Source organism: Oryx dammah, unplaced genomic scaffold (assembly GCF_014754425.2).
Source record: "Oryx dammah isolate SB20612 unplaced genomic scaffold, SCBI_Odam_1.1 HiC_scaffold_25, whole genome shotgun sequence".
Classification (NCBI taxonomy): domain Eukaryota; kingdom Metazoa; phylum Chordata; class Mammalia; order Artiodactyla; family Bovidae; genus Oryx; species Oryx dammah.
This window is the reverse complement of record NW_024070209.1, coordinates 48,720,455-48,748,181: the sequence shown is the minus strand read 5'-3', so window position 1 is coordinate 48,748,181 and position 27,727 is coordinate 48,720,455. Positions and strand designations below refer to the sequence as shown.

The following is a 27,727-nucleotide window of genomic DNA, read 5'->3' as shown; positions in this document are numbered from 1 at the left end:
GGCCCACTGGGAGCGCCTGGCCCCTTCAGGAGCTGGCCCCTCTGCAAAGCCATCTCTGGCCTCTCACAGGCTGTGGAATTGTCACCAGGTGGCGCTAGTGGTAAAGAACCCGCCTGCCAATGCAGGAGACTACAGGAGGTGCAGGTTCAATTCCTAGGTTGGGAAGATCTGGAGGAGGACACTTCAGTGTTCTTGCCTGGAGAATCCCATGGACAGAGAAGCCTCGTCAGGTACAGTCCATAGGGGTCACAGAGTCATACACTACTGAAGTGATTTAGTGGGGCAGAGAGTATTAGCCCAGGGAAGGCAATGCAGGCAAAGAGCAAGAAAAGCACTGGTCTCCTTTATTGACCATGGGCAGGGGCACCTCAGCACGGACCAGGAGGCCAGAGGAGGAGCAAGTGGGTAGGAGGTAGGGGCAGGGAGACGCCTGCCCTCACTTCCAGTCCTTGAAGAATTGCTTGAAGATGGCACTCTCGCGGCCCTGGGGCAGAATCTCCACCTGTAGGGACGGCAGAAGAGTCTGGCTCACAAGGCTACCACTTCTCCCTCTTCCAGAGCCAGGGAGGAGGGTGCTGGGCACCAGACCCAAGTCCACAGGCCTTATAGCCAGTGATGCTCTTCCAGATAAACCAAGAGACAAGAAAGATTACAGGGACATGGGCTGAGAAAACAGTGAGAAGGGACAGAACTAGCTAGAAATCATGGTCCAGAGGAGCCACATGAGTCATCCAGAGGCACACCCGGCTAGCTGGGCTCCCAGGGGAGTGCTGCCCATCGTCCTCTTAGAAAAGAACACATATTGTGGAATATTACTCAGTCATGAAAAGGAACACATTTGAATCAGTGCTAGTGAGGTGGATGAACTTAGAGCCTATTATACAGGGTGAAGTGAGAGAAAAACAAATGTAGTATAATAATGCACATATATGGAATCTAGAAAAATGAAACTGATGAATCTACTTACAGAGCAGGAATAGAGATACAGACAGAGAGAGCAGACTTGTGGACACAGCAGGGACAGGAGAGGCTGGGACAAACTAAGAGAGTAGCGTTGACATACATATACTACCACATGTAAAAATAGCTGGTGGGAAGTCACTGTATAACCCAGGGAGCTCAGCCTGGGCTCTGTGACAACCTAGAGGGGTAGGATGGAGTGCGGGGGCCAGGGGTGGGTGGGTGTGGGGAGGGTGCAGGGCAGAGGGTGGGAGGGAGATAGAGATTCAAGGGGGCATATGTATACTTAGGGCTGATTCACATTGTCATACGACAGAAACCAACACAACACTGAAAAGCAATTATCCTCCAATTAAAAACAAATTAAAAAAAATCTTTTTTAAAAAAGTACATTAACAAGTTTTTTTTTAAAAAAAAGAAAGAAAATAACATGTACTGTGAAACTCTGAAGGACTGAGAAGGGGCTTCCCACTGGGTGTTTCCAGGAGGGGAGACCTGACTGCTCCGGACTGTGCCTGGGGCTTTCTCACCCTTCTTGTCCAGTCCAAGGGGCAGGGGCCCAGGGAAGAGTCCTAGGAAGAGGGTGAGCTGGCACAGGCAGGGGTCCTCACCTGAGTGTTTGGGGCGTACCGCATGCGGGTGATAAAATCCTCGGCCACTTGGAGGGCTGCCTTCCGCTCCTTCTCATTAGCTTTGCGCCCTGGATCATAAGGAGGAGAAATTTTAAAAGAACAGAGACCCTCTCTAGCCCACATCCCATTTGTCTCGAGGAGATTTAAGGAGGTCCAAATTCCATGGACAGAGGAGCCCGGTGGGCTACACAGTCCATAGGGTCACAAAGAGTCAGGCATAACTGAGCACACACACCCACAGAATAGCTGGCACTTTTAAAATAAATGGACCAGGAGGTGCTAAGAACACCCTGAGGGGGCTCAGTGAGAAGTCAGCCTTTCCCAGCTCACAGCTCCAGATGAAAACTGCCCTCTGCCCGCTCCAATCATCAAAGTCTTCTACTCGGACCAGGGCCCCAGGGATATTCAGGGAGAACTAATGTCGCCCTCGAATTAGACACTCAGGCCCCTCTCTCCCTCTCCAGGGCCCCTCACCTTTTGAGTTTGTCACCTGTACTGTTATCAAGCCTTTCTTGCAAAATTAAATTGGACAGAAAAAAAGGGCATGATTTACTGCAATCTTACTCCCACAAAGCTAGATGCCAACATCAGCCTAATGGTTATACCAACTAAAAGTCAGTAAAAAGGAACAGCAGTAGTGCCCTCCCTTCTCACCTTCAACCAAACCCTGCTCCACCTGGAGGACAATGTTTTCAACTGTGGTTGGCTCCTCAGCCAGGCTATTAAAACTCTAGTTCAGTTCAGTTCATTTCAGTCGCTCAGTCGGGTCCAACTCTTTGCGACCCCATGAATCACAGCACGCCAGGCCTCCCTGTCCATCACCATCTCCCGGAGTTCACTCAGATTCACGTCCATCGAGTCAGTGATGCCATCCAGCCATCTCATCCTCTGTCGTCCCCTTCTCCTCCTGCCCCCAATCCGTCCCAGCATCAGACTTTTTTCCAATGAGTCAACTCTTCGCATGAGGTAGCCAAAGTACTGGAGTTTCAGCTTTAGCATCATTCCTTCCAAAGAAATCCCAGGGCTGATCTCCTTTAGAATGGACTGGTTGGATCTCCTTGCAGTCCCAGGGACTCGCAAGAGTCTTCTCCAACACCACAGTTCAAAAGCATCAATTCTTCGGCGCTCAGCCTTCTTCACAGTCCAACTCTCACATCCATACATGACCACAGGAAAAACCATAGCCTTGACTAGACGGACCTTAGTCGGCAAAGTAATGTCTCTGCTTTTGAATATGCTATCTATGTTGGTCACAATATATCTGAGATGAATGTGCTGTATCCTTCCTCTGTGATTGCCTGATGCTTCTCTTCCCAGCTCCTAAGTTTCCTGTTTCTCCCACTGGTTTCTCCATTCTTTGCTTGGGGCTAAAGACACTTCCAAACCAGATCAAACCAGTTAATCCTAAAGAAAATCAACCCTGAATATTCTTTGGAAGGATAGATGCTGAAGCTGAAGCTCCAATACTTTGGCCACCTGATGCAAAGAGATGATTTATCGGAAAAGACGCTGATGCTAGAGGATGAGATGGTTGGATGGCATCACTGACTCAATGGACATGAGTTTGAGCAAACTCCTGGAGATGGTAAAGGACAAGGAAGCCTGGCATGCAAATACAGCCCCAGCAACACAATCCTCCCCACCCCCTACCATCCTCCCCACCTCTTAGAAACCTGCCCTGCAGCTTGCCACTCCTGGTCCTTCCCTGAGGCAAGAGTGTGATGCCTAATAGCTGCCAAGTTACAACACCTAACACTTCTCCATCCTCCTGGCTGGAAATTTCTCCTGGCCCTGGTTCATGTCACAAATATTTACTGAGCAAATGCTGTATCGTCAAGGCACTAGAGAATGTGATTCCATTCAAGAGGTTTATAATCTGGGCAGTTGAGACACATTCAGGAACAAGAAAAGACACAGAACTTCGCTGGTGTTACAGTGGATAAGAATCCAGCCGCCAATGCAGGGGACACAGGTCTGATCCCTGCTCTGGGAAGATTCCATATGCCTCCGAGCAAACCCATGCGCCACAACCACGAGCTGCAACTACTGAAGCCTATCCACCTAAAGCCTGTGCTCCACAAAAGAAGCCACCACAATGAGAAACTCAAGCATCAAACGAAGAGTAAGCCCCTGCTCACCACAACTAGAGAAAGGCATGCAGCAACAAAGACCCAGCAGCGGCAGTGGGGGGAGAACAAGAAAAGACAAGCACAGAGAATTACTCACAGACTCAGAGCTTTGTTACAATATTTTCAGAGTCTGATCTAGCAAACAGGCTTCTGCCCAAGAGTGTTCATTTCCAGCCAATACAACCTCTTGGAAAACAAGCCCTACCAGTTTGCTACCCAGTGCATAAGGTGAGATTTCATATCTAGAATTAGTCACAGTCAAGGCAGACAGGCAGAAGCAGGGGTCCCAGTGGCACTGAGGCCTAGGAGAGCTCTGTGGCAAGTGGTCCTCAACACAAAGTCAGCAGCAAGACCTGGGAACCTGATAGATGGTTCCCAGAGCCTGCGAAGTCTCATGCGTGCTAAGTCACTTCAGAGTCCAACTCTCCGCAATCCCATGGACTGTAGACCGCCAGGCTCCTCTGTCCATAGAATTCTCCAGGCAAGAGAACTGGAGTGGGTTACCCTGCCCTCCTCCAGGGGATCTTCCCTATCCAGGGATTGAAGCCACATCTCTTATGTCTCCTGCATTACCAGGTGGGTTCTTTATCACTAGCACCACCTAGAAAGCCCAGACCTCGAGAATCAGAGTCTCAGGGGTGTGGTTTGCTCTGGGTCTTAACAGGGCCCTCGGGTGATTCAGAGGTGGGCTGAAGGTGCAGAACCCTTGCCAGGAATTAACCGTCAGCCACAGAGGCTCGCTGAGCCAGGTGTCTATGGGCTGGCTGAGCCCTCCCGTGGGAAGACTTCCTGGTTAGAGTGGCCACAGGGGCCTCAGGCTGGTGTGGAGAAGCCACTCGCACCCTTCCAGATGTAGATCTTGCCACAGAGTCCGTTGTCCAGCACAAAGCAGTCGTCAGGTATCAGCAGCTCAAGGGCGAAGGGGCTGGAATCGGCCAGCTTGGTCAGGTTCATCTGTCCAGTGGCGTCAGAGACCTGGGGGAGAGTGGGCAGTGCCGCGTCACCCTCCTTCCCGCAGTTCAAAGCTCTGACCTCCACCGAGGAGCAGGTCCCTCCAGTAGAGGTCCCACCCACCACCCCAGGCTGAACAGAGCCTGGAGGTAGGGGAAGAACTGACAGCTGATAGGCAAATCCCAGACAACCCCCACCCCCACTTCAGCCTCAGTCACTGCCTCCCAGAGCCCCTAAATCTGTGGAAATTAATTAGGCTCCAAATTAACAAGGAAATGCAAAGAATGCAAAAAAGGTACAGTTCAGGGACTTCCCTGATGGCTCAGATGGTAAAGAATCTGCCTGCAGTGGAGAAGACCTGGGTTCAGTCCCTGGGTCAGGAAGACCCCCTGGAGAGGGGAATGGCTTCCCACTCCAGTGTTCTCGCCTGGAGAATTCCATGGACAGAGGAGCCTGGCAGGCTACAGTCCACGGGGTTGGAAAGAGTTGGACATGACTGAGCAACTAACACTTCAATGCAGGGGATGCAGGGGATGCAGGTTCGACCCCTGGTTGGGGAACTAAGATCGCACAGGCCATGGGACAACTAAGCCCAAGTGCCACAACTAGAAAGAAGACTGTGGGCTGCAACTAGAGAAGCCTGGGCACCACAACTAAGACCCAACGCAGCCAAATAAATAATAAATAAATGGATATTTAAAAAAAAACAAAACAGTAAAGTTCAGCATTGGCTTGTTTCAAACCTCCACGTCTAAGAATGGGCTGGAAGGGAAGTGACATTCACCTCCCCAGGAGGGCCGAGCATCCGTTCACTTCCCATCCTCCCTTCACTCCATGCCCTAATAAACCACCCTGGAGCCTGGCCCCACCTGCCTGCTGCTTTCTCCTCTCCTCTCAGCCCCACAAGCATCAAGATCACACCCCTGCCTGGTCCCAGGGCAGGCCTGGGACACCCACCTTATACAGAGCTGCGGCCTGTGCGTTTGTCCGGTCAGCTGTGAGATCTTCCTCAGGGTTACCCTCCTTCAGAGAGGGCTTGGGACCCAAGACCTGCAGGGACAAGGGCAGGCCACATTTCCAGGGATTCCTGGGCACCTATCATGCCCAGGACCACCCCCTCACTCCCACCCCCACACCCATGTCTGCACAAAGGCGCCAGGCAGAGCTGGGGAGGGCTCAGTCCCTGGATACCAGTCCTTCCATCCCAAGGGGTACTTGACTCTGAGTCCCACCAAGGCACCTGATGAGCCAGCCAAGCCCTAAGCAGGGCCCCAGATGCCCCTACAGCCCTCCTGCTGTGATCACTGCCTCATTCAGTGGCCTCAAGCAGAGGCCACCCTCCCGCTACCCCCACATCTCTCAACCTGGATCATGTCGGCAGGCTCCTCCCCATCGGTGACAATCTCCACATGGGCCTTGCCCTGCCGCTCACTGTCCCGGATGGCCAGCGCCAGGTCCCGTGCCTTGTTCCGCTCCAGTATGTTGGACTTCGCACCACACCAGGCAAAGATGTTCTGGAAGGAAGGGGGGAGGCTCAGGTTAGAGCCACGTGCATCCTGTCCTCTGCAGAACTGAGGCAAGACGATCAAAGACAAGCAAGAAGGCAAGAGAAGCAAGGCCCCTGGGGACAGGAATGACAGTCTCTGCGAGAGCCTTTCTCTGCCCCACACCTCCATCTCCCACAGACTTTATTTTTTTCCACATCACTTGTGTCATATATTAAAACATCTTTATCTTATTTATAATCTATTTTCCCTGACTAGAAAGTAAGCTTCATTAGGGTATGAGGGTTTTGTTTTGTTTAGCATGATTTGACCCACTGCTGTATGCTCAGTGCCAAACAGAAACAGGCACATCTTTCAGCCCAGAATAAATAGTTATTGCATGAATGAACTCGGTGAATGAGTGAATGAAAGGGTGAATGGGTGAACAGGTGAATGGCATCCCTGGGCCCAGAATCTCAGATGCCTCTGTGCACTCGCCAGGCATGGCCCTCATCACCTCTACTGAGCAGGTCCCCTGCCTCCATCTCACTGCTTCCAGTCCTCCTTCTAAACAGCATCCAGGTTCCTCTTCTTGTTCCAAATCTTTAGCACGACAGGTGCAGTCCAGACCCTCAAGACTCAACCTCCTCCTGCCCTGTCGCAGCTCCTTAGCACTTTCCACTCCCACTGGCCCTGTCCCCACCCCACGCCCAAGTCAGGCTGCCTCCTTCCTGGCTGTCGACAGGCATGTCTGTGCCCTTCTCCCGCTCAGTGCCTCAGCTCACCCATCACCTTCCCCTGGAATGGCGTTTCCCCTAGTCTAGTCAAATGGCACTTTCCTGGGGCAGTGGCTTGGCCTAGAAGGCCCCTCACTGCCATAAGCTCCCCCAGCCCATCCCACTGCTCCTAAGAGGACCCTCATCACGTCCTGTCATGGGTTAAAATACAGCCAGTGACAGACCCGGCCTTGGCTGCCTGCCCTGGGCCAGCAACTTGTGGTCCTAGTGGTAAAGAACCTGCCTGCCGATGCAGGATACATGAGATACGGATTCAACCCTTGGGTCAGGAAGATCCCCTGGAGAAGGGCATGGCAACCAACTCCAGTATTCTTGCCTGGAGAATACCATGGACAGAGGAGCCTGGCGGGGTACAGTTTACAGGGTCACAAAGAGTTGGACACGACTGAAGCGACTTAGCACGCACACATGCTGGCTCAGAGCGGGTGCCATAGATTCACCAAGGGAAGAGATGAATGAACTGATTAACGCATGGCATGGGAGGCAGCTAACTCAGAGCTTCAGAGGTTCCAGGAGCACTAGAGAGCAGACTCAGTGTTAGAGGCCAAGACTAGACAGCAGAGGGAGGTTTCTGTCCAAACAAATACAGGGATGTCTGCTACCAGCCACAGTGACCCCACTTGGATTGGGCTTACAGCTTCTCAGCCCCTTTCCCTCTGTTCTGGCTTCCTAGTCCCTGTCCTTTAAAACAGCACCAAGGAATTCCCCGGTGGTCCAGTGCTTAGGACTCAGCACTTTCACTGCTGTGGCCCCCATTTCAATCCCTGGTTGGGGAACTAAGATCCTACAGGCTGTGTGCACAGTGTGACTGAAAAAAAAAAAAAAAAAAGACTTCCTTGGCAGTCCAATGGTTAAGACTCTGGGTTCCCCACACAGGGGGCCCCAGGTTCAATCCCTGACCAGGGAACTAGATCCCTGATGCCACAACTAAGATGCAGCACAGGCATAAAAAAGAAAGACACACAGAGTGTCAACATGAGTACGTGCTCAGTCAGCCTTGCCCACCTACCTGGCCCAGGTCCAGGATGAAGCAGTCCCCGGTGTTGAAACTGTCCCAGCTCAGCACCCGCTCAGTGGCACGAATGTTCTTCTTGCCCTTCACCTGGTAGAGTTTCTTGATGGCGGCCGGGGCGGTTCCTGGGGAGGTCTTGTGAAACGCCGACTCCACGCCGCCTTCCTGCAGCCCGGATGGCCAGCCTGAGTGGGCCCCCCGTCCCCTCCCCCCAGCACCGCATGCCCCCTCCCACTGGGCAGGAAGGAAAGCAGGCAAACAGGAACCAGGTGGGGGGAGGCCCCAGCCCTGAGTGGCCTTGGGCCTTTTGCAGGGTCATGACCAGAGGAAAAGGGAGCTCAAGGAGAAGCCACAGGAGGGGGTGTGGGCAGTGGGTTCTGACCTGGTACTTGAGGCCGCGGGGGAAGTAGCTCATGAAGAGGTCGGACTCATTGCCCTGTGACTCTCGGTGCTGCACGGGCCGCTCTCCGAGCAGGGTGTTGAGGTGCACGGCCAGCATGGCGCAGGCCCCCTGCTCGTCCCGGGATGACTGCTGGCCTGGGGTGGGGGGAGGTTGCGGGTGAGACCTAGGCCAGCCCCACCCCCTGCCTGGGCCAGCACCCCCCACCACCAGTCCTCCCAGCTCTCTCCCTTACCGATCCACAGGTGCAAGTGGGAGAGCTCTTCTGGGCCATTGTGCAGCACCAGGTAGGAGTCTCCCGAGAAGAAAATGCCATAGTTCTCAGGGGCCACCGGCACTGGCTTCAGCTTCTCCACCCTCCATATGTGCAGGCCAGGGAGCTTCACGGTCGGTGGGAACAGAGAGCCACTGCGGGAGGGAAGCGAGTTGGTGAAGGCCAAGGCCCATATGCAGTGGAGACAAGCAGAGACCTGGGGCAGGCCTGGGGACTGCAGTGTGGGGGAGAGGAGGGGCTGCCCTTGGAAGTGAAGAGGAGAGGGGTGTAAGGGGAAGGGGTGCACAGCCTACCTCTGGGGGATGGGTGAGTACATGCTGTTTCTGGATCTGCAAAGACAGAATCAAAGCCATTATGATTACAAATGTCATGAGTACCAGCCTTCACGCTGGTCTGGGGAGGCCCTTCCCAGAGGCCAAGTGCTTCATTGTTCATCAACTAATTCATCTCCAAGAGCAGATTTCTTTGCCTGGTTCCATTACTCAGGCAAAGAAACGGAGGCTCAGAGTCTAAGTCCCAAGCGACACAGTGACTAGTGAGTGGCTACCCAAAGCCAGGTCTTGGGCTCTTTGGCCAGGGTCTTCCCCTTGCTGTGACCTCTTCTGCTTCTAGACAGGAGTCCTAATTCTGGGCATTGCATGAGGCTGGGATATGCTTCTCTAAGCAATAACGGCTTATATTTGAAAAGTCTAAAATCGATAACTTAAAGTCAATGGATAGGAAACCAAAAAAATAGAGAAAATCAATGAAGCTGGGTTTTGCAAACATCGAAAAAACTGATGACCCTTTTGACAAATTGATTAAGTAAAAGAAAAGACACAAACTTCCAATACAGAAACAAGAGAGATGACCACCACTACAGATCCTACAAGTATTAAAAGAATAAAGAGAATATCACAAAAACTGTATGCCAATATAGTCAACAACTTGTACGAAATGGGCAAAGTCTGTGAAGGACACAAATTGTGCAAGTTCACTCAACAAGAAGTAGAGGGACTTCCCTGGTGGTCCAGTGGCTGAGGCTCTGTGCTCCCAATACAGGGGGCCCGGGTTCTATCCCTGGTCAGGGAACTAGATCCCACATGCAAAACTAAAGATTCCACATGCCGCAACTAAGACTCAGCACAGCCAAATAATAAATAATTTTTTAAAAAGAAGAAGAAATAGATTATTTGAAGGGTTCTAATATCTACTAAAGAAACTTAAGTGAAAGTGCAAGTCACTCAGTCGTGTCCAACTCTTTGTGACCCCATGGACTTTATAGTCCATGGAATTCTCCAGGCCAGAATACTGGAGTGGGTAACCTTTCCCTTCTCCAGGGAATTTTCCCAACCCAGGGATTGAACCCAAGTCTCCTGCATTGCAGGCAGATTCTTTACCAGCTGAGCCACAAGGGAAGCCCAAGAATACTGGAGTGGGTAGCCTATCCCTTCTCTAGTGGATCTTCCCGACCCAGGAATCGAACTGGGGTCTCCTGAATTGCAGGTGGATTCTTTACCAACTGAGCTATTAGAGAATCCCAAAAGAAACTGAAATGGTACTTTAAAACTACCCACCCCCAAATTTCAAGTACAGATAAATTCTACCAAAAACTTAAGGAAGGCATAATGGCAATCCTTCACAATCCATACCATGCTGCCACCATTTTCCTAATGTAACAAAATTAGATACAAATATTATAGAAAAGGAAATTAGACCAAGATCCCCCATGAACACAAGAAAAAACCTGACAATTTTAGCACATAGAATTCAGAAATATATAGAAAGATGAAACACTATGACTAAACAGGGTTTACTCCAGAAATGCAAAGTTGGTTTAACATCTGAAAATCAATGTAATCCACCCTATTGACTAGCCATATAAACAAACATAAAATCATCTCTATAGATAAAGACCACTTAGAAAAATTCTACATCCATTTCTGATTTTAAAAAAGCTTTCAAAAAAAATAAATAAAAATTAAAAAAGCTTTCAGCAAACTAGGAATAGAAGGGAATTTCCTCTTTTTTGGCGGGGGGGCCATGCTGTGGGGCACATGGGATCTTAGCTCCCCAACCAGGGATCAAATGCATGCCCCCTGCAATGGGAAAGAAAGTGAAAGTCACTCAGTTGTGTCCGACTCTTGCGACCCCCCGGACTATATAGTCCATGGAATTCTCCAAGCCAGACTACTGGAGTGGGTAGCCTTTCCCTTCTCCAGGGGATCTTCCCAACTCAGGGACTGAACCCAGGTCTCCTGCATTGCAGGTGAATTCTTTACCAGCTAAGCTACAAGGGAAGCCCAGTCTTAACCAATCTTATCCCTGCAATGGGAGCACAATCTTAGCAATTAGACCGCCAGGGAAGTTCCAGAAGGGAATATCCTTAGCCTAATAAAAGGCATCTACCAAAATTGAACAAAAAAAATCTCAGAAAAAAACAGAAAAACCTACAGCTAACATTAGACTTAGTGCCTTCTCGAATTCTAAACTTCCTACCTAGGGAATTTCCTCCATTCTCAGGCATTAGCTATCACTTCTATATGTCCAGTATCCCTCAGATACCAGGATGATGAATATCATCTTTCTTCTGTAGAGCAACCTTTTTTGGACAAAAGTTATTTAGGGGGAAAAAAAATGCTCAAGGCAAGCATTTAAAAAAATACTGTCTTCTGGATTTCCCTGGTGGTCCAGTGGTTGAGAGTCCACTGGCCAATGCAGGCGACACACGTTCGATCCCTGGTCTAGGAAGATCTCACATGTCGCAGGGCAACTAAGCCCGTGGGACCCAACTACTGAGACTACGCTCTAAAGCCTGGGAGCGACAACTACTGAGTGTCCCAGAACCCGTGCTCCGTAACAAGAGAAGCCCACGCATCGCAACTAGAGAGTAGCTCCAACTCTCTGCAACTTAGAGAAAGCCTGCACGCAGCAACAAGGACCCAGTGTAGCCAATAAATACATAAACAAAAATTTTTTAATGCTATCTTTTAAAAAATTAGCAACTGCAGTAGCTATAGCTTCACTCACTCTCCTATGTGCCCAATTCTAGACGATTTCTTTGACTGAAAATGCAGAGCTCACACAGTCAAGAACTGTCACACAATTTATGCTTTTCAACTGAACAGGGAGCCCCAGTGGTGCAAGAGAAGGACCTGGAGAATTTCAGGGTTGAAAGTCACCATTAGGAGACTCTTGGTGGGCTGGGGAAGCAGAAGTGCAAAGAGAACTTTCAGGGAGAGCAGAGGGTGTGCAGTCTGAGTAGGAAACAAAAAAGAAATAGGAGCAGTGGCCATGGGTGTAAAATACCATGTGACTAATGACTTTGCTTTTCTTTCCTAATTTACAACATAGTACGTGCATGCTGAGTCGTGTCCAACTCTGCAGCCCCATGGACTCTAGCCCACCAGGCTTCTCAGTCCATAGGGATTCTCCAGGCAAGAGTACTGGAGTGGGTTGCCATTTCCTACTCCAGAGGATCTTCCCCATCCAGGGATGGAAGCCACGTCTCCTGGGGCTCCCGTACTGGCAGACAGATTCTTTACCACTGAGCCGCCAGGGAAGCCCTACTCAAAACACAGCTGAAGGCATTTTTTTGGAATCACACTTCCCCAAGGGAGGGGGGCAGGCAGTGAGGGGGAGGTTTGGGGGAGGAAACGTCAATGATTCTCAATCCCACAGAGAGTCACATGCTGTGCCCACATCGCCTGCAACAGACAGCTCAGCCTGTGACTCAGGCCCCAAGCGGTGAGGTAGCCGCCCCCAAGCACAAGCCAGGGTGGGTAGAGCTCAGGGACAGAAATGGCGTGCTCATTTGCCAGCTGTTTTTTTTTTGTTGTTGTTCCTGAACTAAGAGCTCAGGCCATAACTCAAGAGCAGGCAGACCATACGTGGGGCTGCCAGCCTCCGAGAGCCATCGCAGCGTTTTGTTGAGAGGGGCTGGCTGCCTGCCCCTCATCCCTCTGGCTTTCTAGCCTGGCCACCCATTAGAAGTACCTTTCAAGTGCGTGTGCTAAGTCACTTCATTCACATTTGACTCTTTGCGACACTATGGATAGTAGCCCACCAGGCTTCTCTGTCCATGGGATTCTCCAGGCAAGAATACAGGAGTGGGTTGCCATGCCCTCCTCCAGGGGATCTTCCCCACCCAGGGCTTGAGCCCATGTCTCTTGCAGCTCCTGCACTGCAGAACAACTATGTTGGGATCTTACAAAAACTTCGAAGCCCAGGCCTGGAGACTTGATTCCATGGGTCTGGAGTGGGGCATCGGCATTTGAACTATGTCCCAGGTGGTTCTGATTCTGCCAGTTAACTGTGTCCAGAACAGCATCTCTATCTGCCTGCATATTAGAGTCATCCAGATTTTTTTTTAAAAATCCCCATGTCCAGGCCAGTTAAAACCAGACTCTCCAGGGTGGAGCCGGAGTATCAGTGCTAGAGAAGTTCCGGGTGACTCTAACACTGCTCCCTGGCCTCCACCAAACACCCACTAACATTTCCTCTCCCCACAACCCCTCTGCCCAAGCCCACAGCCCCTCAGCTTCCTTAGTGCAAACCTCAATCCTTAGGACCATCAAAGCCCCGCCACACCTCCAGACCCATTTCAAGCCTCAGCTGTCATTTGGCGGCTTTGTCCTTCTCTGGGAGTTCTCACCTTCCTGCTCCCAGGCTGTCTTAGAGTATGACCTAATAGCTCCGTGTCTCAGGTAGAGCAGGGGACACGCCTGGCACTTCTGCATTCCTCAAGCAGCCCATGACAAGGTCTACTCACTTCCATTCTAGGTCTATGCTAGGAACTGGGCATTGAGAAGGGGGCTAGAAATGAAGAACAACCCACAAGTCTCATGGTCCCTAGAGGATGGGCTGTGCAGCAGGAAGCCATCACTTCCAGAGGACCACATAAAACTTCCCCTAGGTGCGGAATGTCACAGAATCAGATGTCAGCATTAGAAGGAGCTTTATTTAATACTCGGGTTTCCTTGTGGCTCAGACAGTAAAGAATCTGCCTGCAAGGCAGGAGACCCAGGTTTGATCCCTGGATCCAGTAGATCCCCTGGAGAAGGAAATGGCTACCCACTCTAGTATTCTTACCTGGAGAATTCCATGGACAGAGAAGCCTCGTGTACTACAGGCACTGGGGTCACAAAGAGTTGGACACGACTGAAAGACTAACACACACACACACACACACACACACACACACACACACACACTCCAGATCTGCCTCCCAACACATACCCAGACATGAGCACAGCACAGAAATCCCTACATCCCTCAACATTTTCTTCTTGAATACCTCTCCTGGTGGGGAACTCACCACCTCACAAGGGAGCTGCTTCTATACTTCTTATGTTAAAACCTTTTACTTTTTCTCACTCTGCCACAGCGTGCTGAGTTACAGGCCTGGCCATCTCCCTGACTTGACTATAATGGCCTTTCAGGAAGGAACCGTATTTTGCCTGGAACCTCAGGCTGTGCCCAATAGCCTGCAGGCACTCAGGATTAACTGGACTTGTTGAGCTCCAATGATTAGACCAGATGGAGCCTAAGAGATAAACCAGGATTTCAATAGGGAGGAGCAGCCCTGGAGGCAGAAATCAGGGGCCAGGGATGGAGGGGAGGATGGGTGCCCTGCTGGGTGTCCCAAGGTCCTGACTTAGGAAGGAGCTGATCTTTGAGGACACACTGGGAGTGGGGGAGTTGGTTATGCAGACCTTTCCAGCAATGCCTGTCAGCTGTAAAGATGACAGGTGCTCGATGCTGTCTGCACCCTTCTCAGATTCCGATTCCACTGATTCCCAACAGGTTCCTTCATCGTTTGCTCTTAGGTGTGAAATGCCAACAGCTCCTACCCCTCTCCCCAAGAAAGAATCAGGGGTGAGTGTCAACACTAGAGATGACACCAGCTATTCCCAGCCGGGAACCTGGGTTTTCACAGGAACTGCGGGGTCTAGAAGCCTCACCTGGGGATCTCAGTCAGTGCCCCCTCCCCAGGCACCAAGCAGGACTCCCACCCTTTCCTAGGTGCAAACTGGTGGCATAGCTGGTAAAGAATCCGCCTGCCAATGCAGGAGATGCAAGAGACGCGGGTTCAATCCCTGGGTTTGGAGGATCATCTGGAGGAGGAAATGACAACCCACTTCAGTGTTCTTGCCTGGAAAATCCCATGGACAGAGGAGCCTGGCCGGCTACAGCCCATGGGGTCGCAAAGAGTCAGACATGACTGGCCATGCACGCACACCCACCCTGCACACCCACCCTTTCCGGGCTCCACCTTTGCCTCCCCGTACCCTACCCTAGGCAGCTGGCCAGATCCCCATCAGAGTTCTTCTTAAATTTGCAAAAATAATGAACCCTGAGGCATAGTTTGGTCTGGATTCAAATGCTAGGCCTGCCCCCTCCCCCATTCCAGCCTACCCATCTGCTGTCACACCACCATCCTGTCTTAGGAACAAGTTTCATCAAAGCTGAATGCACCTCTGGGCTGGCTGAGGGCCTTCAAGAGTCTGGTCCGCTCACTCGGGGTGGTGGCCTCTTTTGGTAGGTCACACACCACCTCTCCACAAGCCAGGACAAGCCGTGGTCCAGGAGTCCCTTATGCCACCTAGGGAAGCCACAAGGCTCCAGCGACGGGACAGGACAGCAGTGTCTGTGTGTGTGTTGGGGGAGGGGGCATACCAGTCCTGGACAAAGCGGCTTCCAGAAACGTGAGTCTCTGTGTCTGCCCTCATCTGCCCACCTAAGAGGGTCCCGGCCAGCCCACCCCACACCAAATCTCCCTCAGCCTTCCTCCACTTTCACCTGTTCCGCGCAGCTCTGCTTCCTCCTACTTCTGCTTTTCAGGCTCCTCCAGCCCCAGCTCAGTCTCTCACTTCCCTCAGCTCTTCCTCCAGGTGGCCCCACCCATCAGCCCCACCCCTGGGCTCCTGCCCCAGCTAGTGCTGAGGACCATCCTCCACAGGAAGGGGTGGACTGTGCTGGGCAGCCAGGCAGGGCCTGACAGAGGAGAGCTACACTGCGGCCAGGCTGGCTCTTCAGAGACCCACCCGCCACTGCCCGGGACTGGAAACCCACCCCAGCTCCAAGCCTCCCCATCACAGTAGCCTCCACTAGCGGCAGCAGGCCAGGGCTAGCAGCTCTGAGTCTGGGGCCTGCCAGGAAAACCACAGGAAAGCCAAGACTGGCCACATTCCCCCGGTTAGCAGCCTGGGGCGGGCATGACTGCCTGGCCCTGGCTTCAGCTGAATTAGTCACATTTCCTGGGTAGGGTCACTGCCTCGACATCACTTTTTCCTCCTCCCTGGCTTGTCTTTCTCCTTGCCTGAATGACTACATTTGACTTTTGTTGTAGTCGTTGAAGCTCAGTTCCCAGGGGATGGCAGAGGTGGGTGACACAGACTTTGCGATGTTCGGCATGCTGGTTTCGTAAGTGGCCCTAGTGGTAACGAACCCATCTGTCAATGCAGGAGACAAAAGAGATGCGGGTTCAATCCCTGGGTAAGGAAGATCCCCTGGAGGAGGGCATGGCAACCCACTCCAGCATTCTTGCCTGGAGAATTCCATAGACAGAGGAACCTTGCAGACTACAGTCCATGGGGTCCCACAGAATGGAAGAGGACTGAAGCGACTCAGCACGCATGCAGGCCCTGGGAACAAGCACTGAATCTGAATCTCTCTTAACCGAGTGCTTAGATCCCTGTCAAATTCCTAACAAGTCAATAGTAATTCTAAGGGTGCAAGTTAGGACAATGAATGGTCTGTAATGCCCTGTGCTCACTAAGCCTTCCCAGGTGGTGCTAGTGGTAAAGAACCCACTTGCCAATGCAGGAGACAAGAGATGCGGGGTCGGGAATATCCCCTAGAGGAAGGCATAGCAGCCCACTTCAGTATTCTTGTCTTGGAGAATCCCATGGACAGAGGAGCCTGGTGTGCTCCAGTCCACAGGGTGGCACAGAGATGGACCTGAGTTAGCACACACTAGCGCATGCTGGGTGCCTCTCAAGTCCACCCTTGCTCAGCTTCTCATTCACCAGAGGTTGACTATCACACATTCTCAGCCTCAGGCGCTCTGAAGGACAGCAATAAAAATAATCATGGTTCTGGCTCTACCCAGAGGCCCTCTTGCCTTCAGTACATCATAAGGCCCTGGAGCTAGTCTGTCCAACTTGCTTGTTTGCTTTCCAGAGGAGGCTAGGGGGACCCTGAGAGCACAAGTGACTGGCCCACGATCACACAGGGAGAGGCAGGTAGAGCAAGGGAAGAAGCTTCCATGCCCTTCTAAATCTGTATGGGAGGATGTAGCTAGAATCTGTACACGCTCCAGAAGGAAGTCAAGGGCCTTTCAGCCCAGGACTCTGGCGATCTCCCCAAGATACAGGCCAGGCTTGGCCCAGGGCTAATCAACAGACTTGTTTGAGATAAGATTCAGCCTTCAAGGCCCCATCCAGGGAGTGGCAGTGGAACAGAATCAATCCACGTGTTAGAATTTCTGGACTGGAACAAGATGAGAAGTTAAATGTTCTCTTCAAAGAACACAAACTCTAGCTGGTTGGTACCTGAGTGTCTCCAGGTCCTTAAAAAGAGGGTCTGGTGTAATGGAAAGATTGAACAGTTTGATTACTATTGATCCTGCTTCATCTTTCTGGCAGGCTGCAGTCCATGGAATCGCAGAGTCAGATACGACTGAGCAACTGAACCACAACTGCTTCCTCTTGCAAGTGACTTAACTTTCTGTAGCCTCCCTGTGCCCTATCTGTAAAATGGGCATGAAGATAAACAAGCAGATTAAATGAGATGGTGTAATTAACAAGCAAATAATAGATGGTGGCTCAGTGGTAAAAGAATCCGACTGCAATGCAGGAGACTTGCAGGAGAAGCAGGCTGGATCCCTGGGTTGGGAAGATCCCTCAGAGAAGGGGAATGGCAACCCACTCCAGTATCCTTGCCTGGGAGATTCCATGGACAGAGAAGCCTGGCAGGCTGCAGTCCATGGATTCACAAAAGATTCAGACATGACCGATCAACTATGCAACAACCAAACAAATAATAGATGCTCAATAAACCTAGATGGCTTTCTCTGGCCAACAGAGAATTTATCCCGGGGCCTCAGTTCATGTGCCCAGCATCTCTGGAAGCAATCCTCCTGCCTCCTCCTCCAGTTCACAATTTAGCAGAGGGATGGGAAGTTAAACCCCAGATCACTCCTGGGGTTTGACTTTCCATTGTCGCCCTTCCGGAACCCCGCCCCAGCAAGGCTGGTCCACTCCGATGTGCACCAGGGCAGAACCTAAGTGGCTCTGGGGCTCTAGACTCCGCAGTGACCAAGGGCACAAGGATGAATCCAACTCACTGCTCTCTTTCTACACTGGAGCCTCACCTGGCTGAAAAAAAAAGGTGGCCCCATCACCGAGGAGGGCGGAGGAGGGTTTGCAAACTAACAAGGAAACAAAAGAGCAGGTGTTTAAAAGAATTTAGGAGTCTCAAGCCTCTTGGAACTCTAACAGTACACACGCTATTATTGACATTATCTGGTAACCAAACACTAAAACTTCTTTTTAACAGACTCATATTTCTCCTCCCTCTCCAGTCTCCCAGTGAGAGATGCTCAGTTGGTCCCAAATGGAGTAAAATAAACATTTCTTTAGCACAGCCGCTCCCTCCCGCCCCTCCTTAGGGGAAAGGAGGAGGAGTGATTAGACACGCGGGTGCACCCCTAAGAAAAGAGCGGGGAGCAGGGTGCCCCGTGACCAGCTGAGCCCCTCAGAAGCCTACAGGGGGAACTCAGGCGCCTGCTGGTCAGACCCCAAGCGCTACTTGCCTGTCTGCGCCCCGCCGGCTCGCTCCAGGCACTGCTGCCCTCCCCTCCTCTGCTCCCAGGCCCCAGCTCAACCCCCGCCCCCGCCCCCGACGTGAAAGGCTGGAAGCCTCCCCGCCTACCCGAGTGAGTCAGAGGGCAGGGGCCGGGCCCCCCGCAGTCATCCCTCGGGTGGAGGCTCGGCACCGACAGGAACTGAAAATTTGGGCTGGTATTAGGGAAAAAACGAACATTACTGTGTGGTAAACTTGGCCAGTGCAAGACTGTGTTCACATCCCATTCAATTGTTAGATCCTTGAGCTGGATTAAGCTGGAATAGCTACTTCTCCTTTAGTGCCTGCTTTGTACTCCGTGCTTTAAAATCTTTTATTTATTTATTCCACCACACACACCGCCCAACCCCCACCTCCCCCAGCCCCGCACTGCATTTGGGATCTTACTTCTCCACCAGGGACTGAACCCATGCCCACTTCGGCAGAAGCTCAGTGTTTTAACCACTGCACTACCAGGAAAGGAAGGAAGGAAGGAAGGAAAGCCGCTCAGTCGTGTCTGATTCTTTGCGACCCCATGGACTGTAGCCTGTCCTCTGTCCATGGGATTTTTCAGGCAATAGTACTGGAGTGCATTGCCATTTCCTTCCCCAGGGGATCTTCCTGACCCAGGGACCGAACCCAGGGATCGAACCCAGGTCTCCCGCATTGTAGACAGACGCCTTACAGTCTGAGCCACCAAGGAGGTCCCTGTATTTGGTGCCTTAAACGTGACCTCGTTCAGTCCTCACAACTATTTGTCGTTATGCTGCCTAATAGATAATCCTCTGAGAGGCTCAGAGAGGGTGAGTCACAGGTCCAGGGTCACACTGCCAGTTCAGTAGTAGAACCAGGATTCTAATACAGGCTAGTATGGGTTCAAACTGGTGCAGGAGATATAACACCCCACCCTTCTTTTTATTCAGAGGGAAGCAGCCCAGCCAGTGTCCATACTTGGAGGCCAGGTCTTCCTTAGGTGAACCACCAACAGTCCACACTCCCACGTTGGCTTTTGAATAAAGACAGCCATACACAGCAGGCCAACCCCCGCAAGATATCAGCTGACAAGAGGCACCAGGATTAGAGCATGGCCCCTTGACCCAGAAGTAAGAGGACTTTTCAAGCAGCTTGGAAAATTGCAACCAGTATGACTTTCTCCAAGGCCCACTGATGGGGTCTGGTTCAGTTCAGTTCAGTCGCTCAGTCATGTCCAACTCTTTGCGACCCCATGGACTGCAGCATGCTAGGCTTCCCTGTCCATCAACAACTCCCAGAGCCTACTCAAATTCATGTCCATCGAGTCGGTGATGCCATCCAACCATCTCATACTCTGTCATCCTCTTCTCCTCCCACCTTCAATCTTTCCCAACATCAGGGCCTTTTCAAATGAGTGAGTTCTTCGCATCAGGTGGCCAAAGTATTGGAGCTTCAGCTTCAGCATCAGTCCTTCCAATGAATACTCAGGATTGATCTCCTTCAGGACAGACCGGTTTGATCTCCTTGCTGTCCAAGGGACTCTCAAGAGTCTTTTCCAATACCACAGTTCAAAAGCATCTGTTCTTCGGTGCTCAGCTTTCTTTATAGCTCAACTCTCACATCGATACATGACTACTAGAAAAACCATAGCTTTGACTAGATGGACCTTTGTTGGCAGAGTAATGTCTATGCTTTTTAATATGCTGTCTAGATTGGTCATAACTTTTTTTCCAAGAAGCAAGCATCTTTTAATTTTCATGGCTGCAGTCACCATCTGCAGTGATTTTGGAGCCCAAGAAAACAAAGTCCGTCACTGTTTCCATTGTTTCCCCATCTGTTTGCCATGAAGTGATGGGACCAGATGCATGGGGTCTGATATGCGCATGCTAAATTGCTTTAATCACGTCTGACTCTACGCAACCCCATGGACTGTAGCCGGAGAGGCACCTATGTCCCTGGGATTCTCCAGGCAAGAATACCAGAGTGGGTTGCCATGCCCTTCTCTAGGGGATCTTCCTGACCCAGGGATCAAACCTGTGTCTCTTACATCTCCAGCAATAGCAGGTGTGTTTTTTACCACTAGCACCACCTCCCTGGTGTGGTGTAAGGGAAACAATTCAAAGCCTGGATCTACCTGCTTCCATCTGGGCAACACCAAGGGACTCCACTCCACTCCTGAGGAATGCTTAGATACTATCCTCCCACCTAGTGTCCACCCTCTTCTGGCTCTTCTGACTCCAGTCCAGAAGAGCAGATCAGGCCGAACTGTTGCATTTCCTCAGCCTGGGGGAATGGCAGGGTTCTGTCACAGTACCTAAACATTCCATACCAGATTCTCCCAAAATGTTCATTTGAAGAAACATTGACTCAGGATGCTACTAGTCTTTAAATCTGATCAACAAGGAAGTTTTCTAGATCATTTCAGCTGCTCTGAGGAATATCCAGGAGGCTGGATGGTTATCTTTTCTGAATGTGCATGCTAAGTCACTTCTGTCCAACTCTTTGTGACCCTGTGGAATGTAACCCGCCAGGTTCCTCTGTCCATGGGATTCTCCAGGCAAGAATACTGGAGTGGGTTGCCATCCCCTTCTCCAGAGGATCTTCCTGATTCAGGGTTGAACCTGGGTCCTACATTGCAGGCAGATTCTTTACTGTCTGAGTTACCAGGGAAGCCCATTTTCTGAATAAAGCTCACAATTTAAAAGTTTGTTTCTGGGACTTCCCTGGTGGTCCAGTGGTTAAGAATCTGACTTCCAGTACAGGGGACACGGGCTAGTTCCCTGGTGGTTCAACAGTAAAGAATCTGCCTGCAATGCAGGAGACCTGGGTTCGATCCCTGGGTTGGGAAGATCCCTGGGTTGGGAAGTTCCCTTGGAGAAGGGCATAGCTACTCACTCTAGTATTCTTGCCTGGAGAATTCCATGGACAGAGGAGCCTGGCGGGCTACAGTTTATGGGGTCAAAAGGAGCTGGACACGACTGAGCCGCTAACACTTCACTTACTTCATTTCAGGGAACTAAGATTCCATGTGTTGTGGGAACTTAAGCCTGCGTGCGGCAACTGCTGAGTCTGCACGCCACAAACAGAGAGAAGCCTGCACCTCAAATGAAAGATGCCGCATGATGCAATAAAGATCCCGTGTGCCAAAACTGAGAACTGACACAGCCAAATAAAGAGATTTTTTTTTTAAGTTTGTTTTCAAGCACTGAAGGGTACTCCGAGGCTTCCTGGATGGTGACATCCCAAATTTCCTTGGTGACCGGATGGGAAAATGGGACTGTCCCAAACAGCACAAATGAGCAGGCCAAGAGAAGCTCAGGTGGAGCACTGTGCCCAAGACGGGACAGGTTTGCCCAGGTAAGATCACACTGGATCCTCAGCACCACTCTGAGGTCCTGATAATAGCTGACACTCTTTTGAATATTGGCACTAAGTGCCAGGTGCTGTCCCTCATATGGGTTTCTCATTTAATCCTATTTACCCTCTAAAATAGATCCCCTTTTTTTAGACTGTTTTTAGAAAAATATTTTCTTTTTGTCTGTGCTGAGTTGTCATTGCTTCGAGCAGGATTTCTCTAGTTGTGGCAAAGTGTGGGCTGCTCTCTAGTTGCGGTGTGTGGGCTTCTGTTCACAGTGGCTTCTCTTGTTGAGGAGAACAGGCTCTAGGTATGTGGGCTTCAGTAGCTGTGGCCTGCTTGTGGGCTTAGTTACCCCAAGGCCTGTGGAATCTTCCCAGATCCTTGTCCTCTGCACTGGCAGGGAGATTTTTAACCACTGGACCAAAGGGAAGTCCTGAACTAGATCCTTTTATTATCCTCATTTTACAGATGAGGAAATGGAGGCAAAGTGGTATTGAAATAACTTGCTCTAAAACCTGGACATGGAACAACAGACTGGTTCCAAATAGGAAAAGTCGTACGTCAAGGCTGTATATTGTCACCCTGTTTATTTAACTTATATGCAGAGTACATCATGAGAAACGCTGGACTGGAAGAAACACAAGCTGGAATCAAGATTGCTGGGAGAAATATCAATCACCTCAGACATGCAGATGACACCACCCTTATGGCAGAAAGTGAAGAGGAACTAAAGAGCCTCTTGATGAAAGTGAAAGAGGAGAGTGAAAAAGTTGGCTTAAAGCTCAACATTCAGAAAACGAAGATCATGGCATCTGGTCCCATCACTTCATGGGAAATAGATGGGAAAACAGTGGAAACAGTGTCAGACTTTATTTTGGGGGGTTCCAAAATCACTGCAGATGGTGATTGCAGCCATGAAATTAAAAGACGCTTACTCCTTGGAAGGAAAGTTATGACCAACCTACATAGCATATTAAAAAGCAGAGACATTACTTTGCCAACAAAGGTCTGTCTAGTCAAGGTTATGGTTTTTCCAGTGGTCATGTATGGATGTGAGAGTTGGACTGTGAAGAAAGCTGAGCACCACCGAAGAATTGATGCTTTTGAACTGTGGTGTTGGAGAAGACTCTTGAGAGTCCCTTGGACTGCAAGGAGTTCCAACAAGTCCATCCTAAAAGAGATCAGTCCTGGGTGTTCACTGGAAGGACTGATGCTAAAGCTGAAACTCCAGTACTTTGGCCACCTCATGCGAGGAGCTGACTCATTGGAAAAGACCCTGATGCTGGGAGGGATTGGAGGCAGGAGGAGAAGGGGACGACAGAGGATGAGATGGCTGGATGGCATCACTGACTCGATGGACATGAATTTGAGTAGACTCCGGGAGCTGGTGATGGACAGGAGGCCTGGTGTGCTGTGATTCATGGGGTCGCAGAGTCAGACACAACTGAGCAACTGAACTGAAGACCCCCTTAGTAAATCAGAGCCAGGTGGTAGGACCCCCAGCCTCCCCATCTCCTGAGGTGGACTGAGACCTGCCCCCTCCTCCCTGCCCAGCCCTGCTCTCTCTGCTCTCCCAAGGCCTCTCTTGCTCTCAGCAGTGAATGCTAGTGCCAGCTCTGAGTCCTTCACACATAAAAGGCTACCTCTGCTCATCCTCTAGATAACGTGCTTAAAAAAAAAAGAATTTTTATTTCAAAATAATTCTAGATTCACAGTAAGTTACAAAAATAGTACAGAGTACTGATACACATTACAACCTGAATTTTTAAAGCATCATGCTAAGTGAAAGAAGCCAGTAATGAAAGATCACATATCATATGATTTAATTTACATGAAATGTCCACAGTCGCAAAGCTATAGAAACAGGAATAGATTAGCTGTTGCTTAGCATCCTAGGGGATGAGAACTTTAGTGGGCAACTACTGATTTCTTTGGGGGGTGATGAAAATGTTATAAAGTTACATTGTGGTGATAACTGCACAACTCTGAGAATATACTAAAAAAATCACTGAATTGTACACCCAGTAAAGCTGTCACCAAATGAAAAGTGAAAGGGCTTTGTAACCTTTGACTGGTAAGACCAGCCTCCACCCATTTACACCCCACTTAAAAAGACTGTATAGAGAGGTTCCATGTAACTACCACCCAGATTTTCCTAATGGTGACATCTTACTTAACTACACTTAAGGGTGAAAAGTGAAAGTCGCTTGGTTGTGTCCGACTGTTGGTGACCCTGTGGATTATAGATCGCCAGGCTCCTCTGTCTATGGAATTCTCCAGGCAAGAATACTGGAGTGGGTTGCCATTCCCTTCTCCAGGGGACCTTCCCAACCCAAGGATTGAACCCAGGTCTCCTCCATTGCAGGCAGATTCTTTACTGCTGAGCCACCAGGGAGTCCACACTAAGTGTACCTTCCCCTTTAAAGTGAGCCTTCTGAAGCCCTAGCATCTTTTCTCCAGTACTTCAGAGTGCAGAGAACACCTCACCCAGGCCCCAGGCTTTACAGTTTACAAAACATCCTCTCCACACACAACCATCCCCCAACTTGATCCTCAAAGCAAACCTGTTGACCCATTTCTTGGTTTTTATGATCAGAAGAGCCCCCTTCCCTCCCTGGTATCCTGTTGTTTAGTTGCTAAGTCCTGTCCAGCTTTTTTGTGACCCCATAGTCCGCCAGGCTCCTCTGTCCATGGGATTTCCCAGGCAAGAATACTGGAGTTGGGTTGCCATTTTCTGGGCTCCTGTAGGGTTGCTAAATTTGGCAAATAAAATTTTTGATCCGTCAACCCTGTAGGGTAATCAGCTCTAATATGCCCAGCCAGTCCTGGGCGGGTCTGGTCATCATTTTGGGACAGCGTTGATCACAGACTCTCTAGTACTGAAAGAGCCCTGGATCATCGCCTGCTTCAGCAGGGCTGGGCTGGGGCTCCCAGGCCAAGTCCTCACTCTGGCTTTCTCTCCGGTCTTTCCACCTCTCCCAGACCGCGCCCCTCTCCGTGCTTTGGTTTGAGAATCTGCCGGCTGGTCCCATAGGCGCAGGCACAAAGGTCGAGTTGGTGAACAGGGTGGGTAGGAGGTGGAGGCCGGTAGGAAGGACCAGGGGGAGCTTGGCCGACATTGCGACCCGCGCCAGGCCTACTATCCAGATCCACGGTCCGCTGAAAAAAGCAGGAATAAGGACGGCACCAGGCCGGGCCCAGGTGGGACTCCAATTCCCGGCCCCAGCGAGGCTAGACCCCAGCCCAAACTACAAATCCCAGCAGGAGTGGGGGATGGGACAGGACCGCGGGAGCGCCGGCCTGCGGTCTTTGCGCCTTGCCTAAGTGCAATGAGCCCTCGGGGGCGAGGTTGAAAGGATGGGGACGCCACAGCGGACCTCGAGACACGCTCACACACACACACACACACACACACACACACACAGACACACAGACACACAGACACACACAGACACACAGACACACAGACACACACTGACACACACAGACACACACAGACACAGACACACACAGACACAGACACACAGACACACAGAGACACACACAGAGACACACACACAGACACACACACACACACAGACACACACACACACACCCGCATACGCGCGCCTGGCCTGTTGGTCCCACCTTTACGAACTACAAATCCCAGCAGGCAGTGGACGTGGGGGCGGGACCTCGAGAGGGAGGTGCTCCCGACCGGAAGCGAATGTCAGGCGAGTGTCTGGCATGGTGGGATTCCCCGGCTCCAGGTGGGGGTACCCCTTGCCTCGTGTAAAAGAGGTCCCTTCTCTCCCCGAGGCTCGGCTCCCCGTCCCTGCACACGCTGCTCAACCGTGGGGTCGCCGACTCGAGCCTTTCTCCGAGATCCTGAGCCCCGCCCTCCCGACCCGGCTGGGGCTTCCGGGGAAGCGGATGGCGGGTGGGCGCTTCGGCCTGGAGCGAACTCCCTTTTCCCGGAGGGAGGAGTAGCCCGGACCCTGTGGCAGGACCAAGCCTGTTGGGGGTCTCTGTGTGGCCTGCATATCTCATGGAGCAGCCCAGGGAAGGCCACGGTTCTCCAAGTTCTGGGATGTAGTTCCGGATATTCGGTCCACAGTGTCTGACCGCCCTGAGCTCCCTGCACCGCGGCATCAGCTGTATATGGCAGAGCCAGATAAGGCCGAGGGGCTGCCAGGAAGTAATAACCAGGGCACTTTCCTTCAGTATGCTCGCTCTCAAAGTGCTCGGCTCACACCTTAGCGTCTAGCGCCAGCACTCCCCTCCTTACATAAAGATCCACTGAGACACTATTGCAAGGACTTACCCAGGCCCTCGGTGCCAGTCAGGAACTCAGGGGTCCAGCCTGTCTGGTGGGGTGAGGCCCCACTTTATCCACCTGGTGGGGCTAGGGCAGTCTCTCTCCCGAAGCCTCTTCTCGGCTGATTTCTGGCTCCCGAGTGAGGGTTCAGGTTACACCTGTATCGAGAGCACTGACACCGCAGTGGCCAGCAACACATTGGACTTTCTGTCTTCAACCCCATTTTCAGCTTTTACACTTTCTGATCTGGCCATATACTGCTGTTCCCTGATCATCAAAGGTGGAAAACACCTAGTTTATGAAGGTATTAGGGCTTCCCAGCCAGAGACGCAAGAGTCTTGGGTTCCATCCCTGGGTCTGGAAGATCCCTGGAGGAGGAAATGGCAACCCTCTCTAGTATTCTTGCCTGGAGAATCCCATGGACAGAGGAGCCTGGTGGGCTACACAGCCCATGGGGTCACAATCAGTTGAACAAGACTGAGCGACTAACACACACACACACACACAAAAATATAACCATGATCCTGTAATATCACAATGAGATTTTATTCTTCTGTAGTTAGGTGAAGACTAGCTGCTTTCTATAAGTGTTCCATTTAATCTTGGAACAGTTAGAAACAACTCCAGAGAGGATATTGAAAGCAAAATGCCCAGGTTCCTTTTGGTAACTGGAGTAGGGGTCATATTAACTGTGGGGTGGTCTCTAAGCATGCCATTGCTGCTGGAAGTTCTTAGATATTTTGTTTCCAACTATTTCTGTTAAGACAAAGTAGCATTTTTGTCCCTTTTTTCATTTATTTATTTATGGCTGCACTGGGGCAAGGAGGTCCAACCAGTCCATTCTGAAGGGGATCAACCTTGGGATTTCTTTGGAAGGAATGATGCTAAAGCTGAAACTCCAGTACTTTGGCCACCTCATACGAAGAGTTGACTCATTGGAAAAGACCCTGATGCTGGGAGGGATTGGAGGCAGGAGGAGAAGGGGACGACAGAGGATGAGATGGCTGGATGGCATCACTGACTCGATGGACATGAATTTGAGTAGACTCCGGGAGCTGGTGATGGACAGGAGGCCTGGCGTGCTGCGATTCATGGGGTCGAAAAGAGTGGGCCACGACTGAGCGCCTGAACGGAACTGGGTCTTTATTGCTTTGCACAGGCTTTAATTTTGGCAAGTGGGGGGCTACTCTTCCTTGCAGTGTGGTGGTTCCCTATTGCGATGGCTTCTCTTGTGGAGGAGTCAAGGCTCTAGGCTCACGGGCTTCAGCAGCTGCAGCACTTGGGCTCACTAGTTGTGGCTGGAGGACTCTAGAACACAGACTTACTAGTTGTAGCTCACGGGCTCCATTGCTTTGAGGCATGTGGAATCTTCCCAGTCCAGGGATTGAACTCATGTCCCCTGCATTGGCAGGTGGATTCTTAATCACTGTACCATCAGGGAAGTCTCTAGCCCCTTTTCTGTTTGCCCATTTCTATTACCCTCTAACCTTGTGAGAGTGTTAGTCGCTCAGTCGTGTCTGACTCTTTGTGACCCCATGGATTGTAGTCCGCCAGGCTCCTTTGTCCGTGAAATTCTCCAGGCAAGAATACTGGAGTGGATAGCCATTCTCTGCTCTAGGGAATTTTTCCGGCCCA

The 27,727-nt window shown here is 51.0% G+C and overlaps 1 protein-coding gene across 7 annotated transcripts; it reads right to left on the bottom strand.

Moving 5' to 3' along the window:
* Positions 1-322: 322 nt before the first annotated feature.
* CAPG (capping actin protein, gelsolin like) lies at positions 323-26,120 on the bottom strand. Of its 7 annotated transcripts, none has more exons than XM_040224307.1 (10): positions 26,099-26,120; positions 8,933-8,968; positions 8,601-8,773; positions 8,348-8,502; positions 7,963-8,130; positions 6,037-6,186; positions 5,630-5,722; positions 4,564-4,696; positions 1,572-1,660; positions 323-502 (listed from the first exon to the last, which is right to left on the bottom strand). In XM_040224307.1, the coding sequence occupies exons 2-10, from the start codon at positions 8,953-8,955 to the stop codon at positions 437-439; spliced, it is 1,050 nt and encodes a 349-aa protein (XP_040080241.1). In that variant the 5' UTR covers positions 8,956-8,968; positions 26,099-26,120; the 3' UTR covers positions 323-436. The 7 variants fall into 7 exon arrangements, with proteins under 7 accessions (XP_040080241.1, XP_040080239.1, XP_040080238.1 ...); XM_040224305.1 differs by lacking the exon at positions 26,099-26,120 and adding an exon at positions 18,436-18,491; XM_040224304.1 differs by lacking the exon at positions 26,099-26,120 and adding an exon at positions 15,420-15,764.
* Between the last annotated feature and the right edge of the window lie 1,607 nt (positions 26,121-27,727).

Bases quoted from the DNA above. Each gene is read 5' to 3' on its own strand.
- CAPG (XM_040224307.1), bottom strand. From the start codon at position 8,955: ATGTACTCACCCATCCCCCAGAG. The intron at 6,187-7,962 runs GTAGGTGGGCAA...CCTTCCTTCCAG, and splicing joins TCATCCTGGACCTGGGCCAG to AACATCTTTGCCTGGTGTGG. The intron at 4,697-5,629 runs GTGGGTGTCCCA...ACTCTCCCCCAG, and splicing joins AGGCCGCAGCTCTGTATAAG to GTCTCTGACGCCACTGGACA.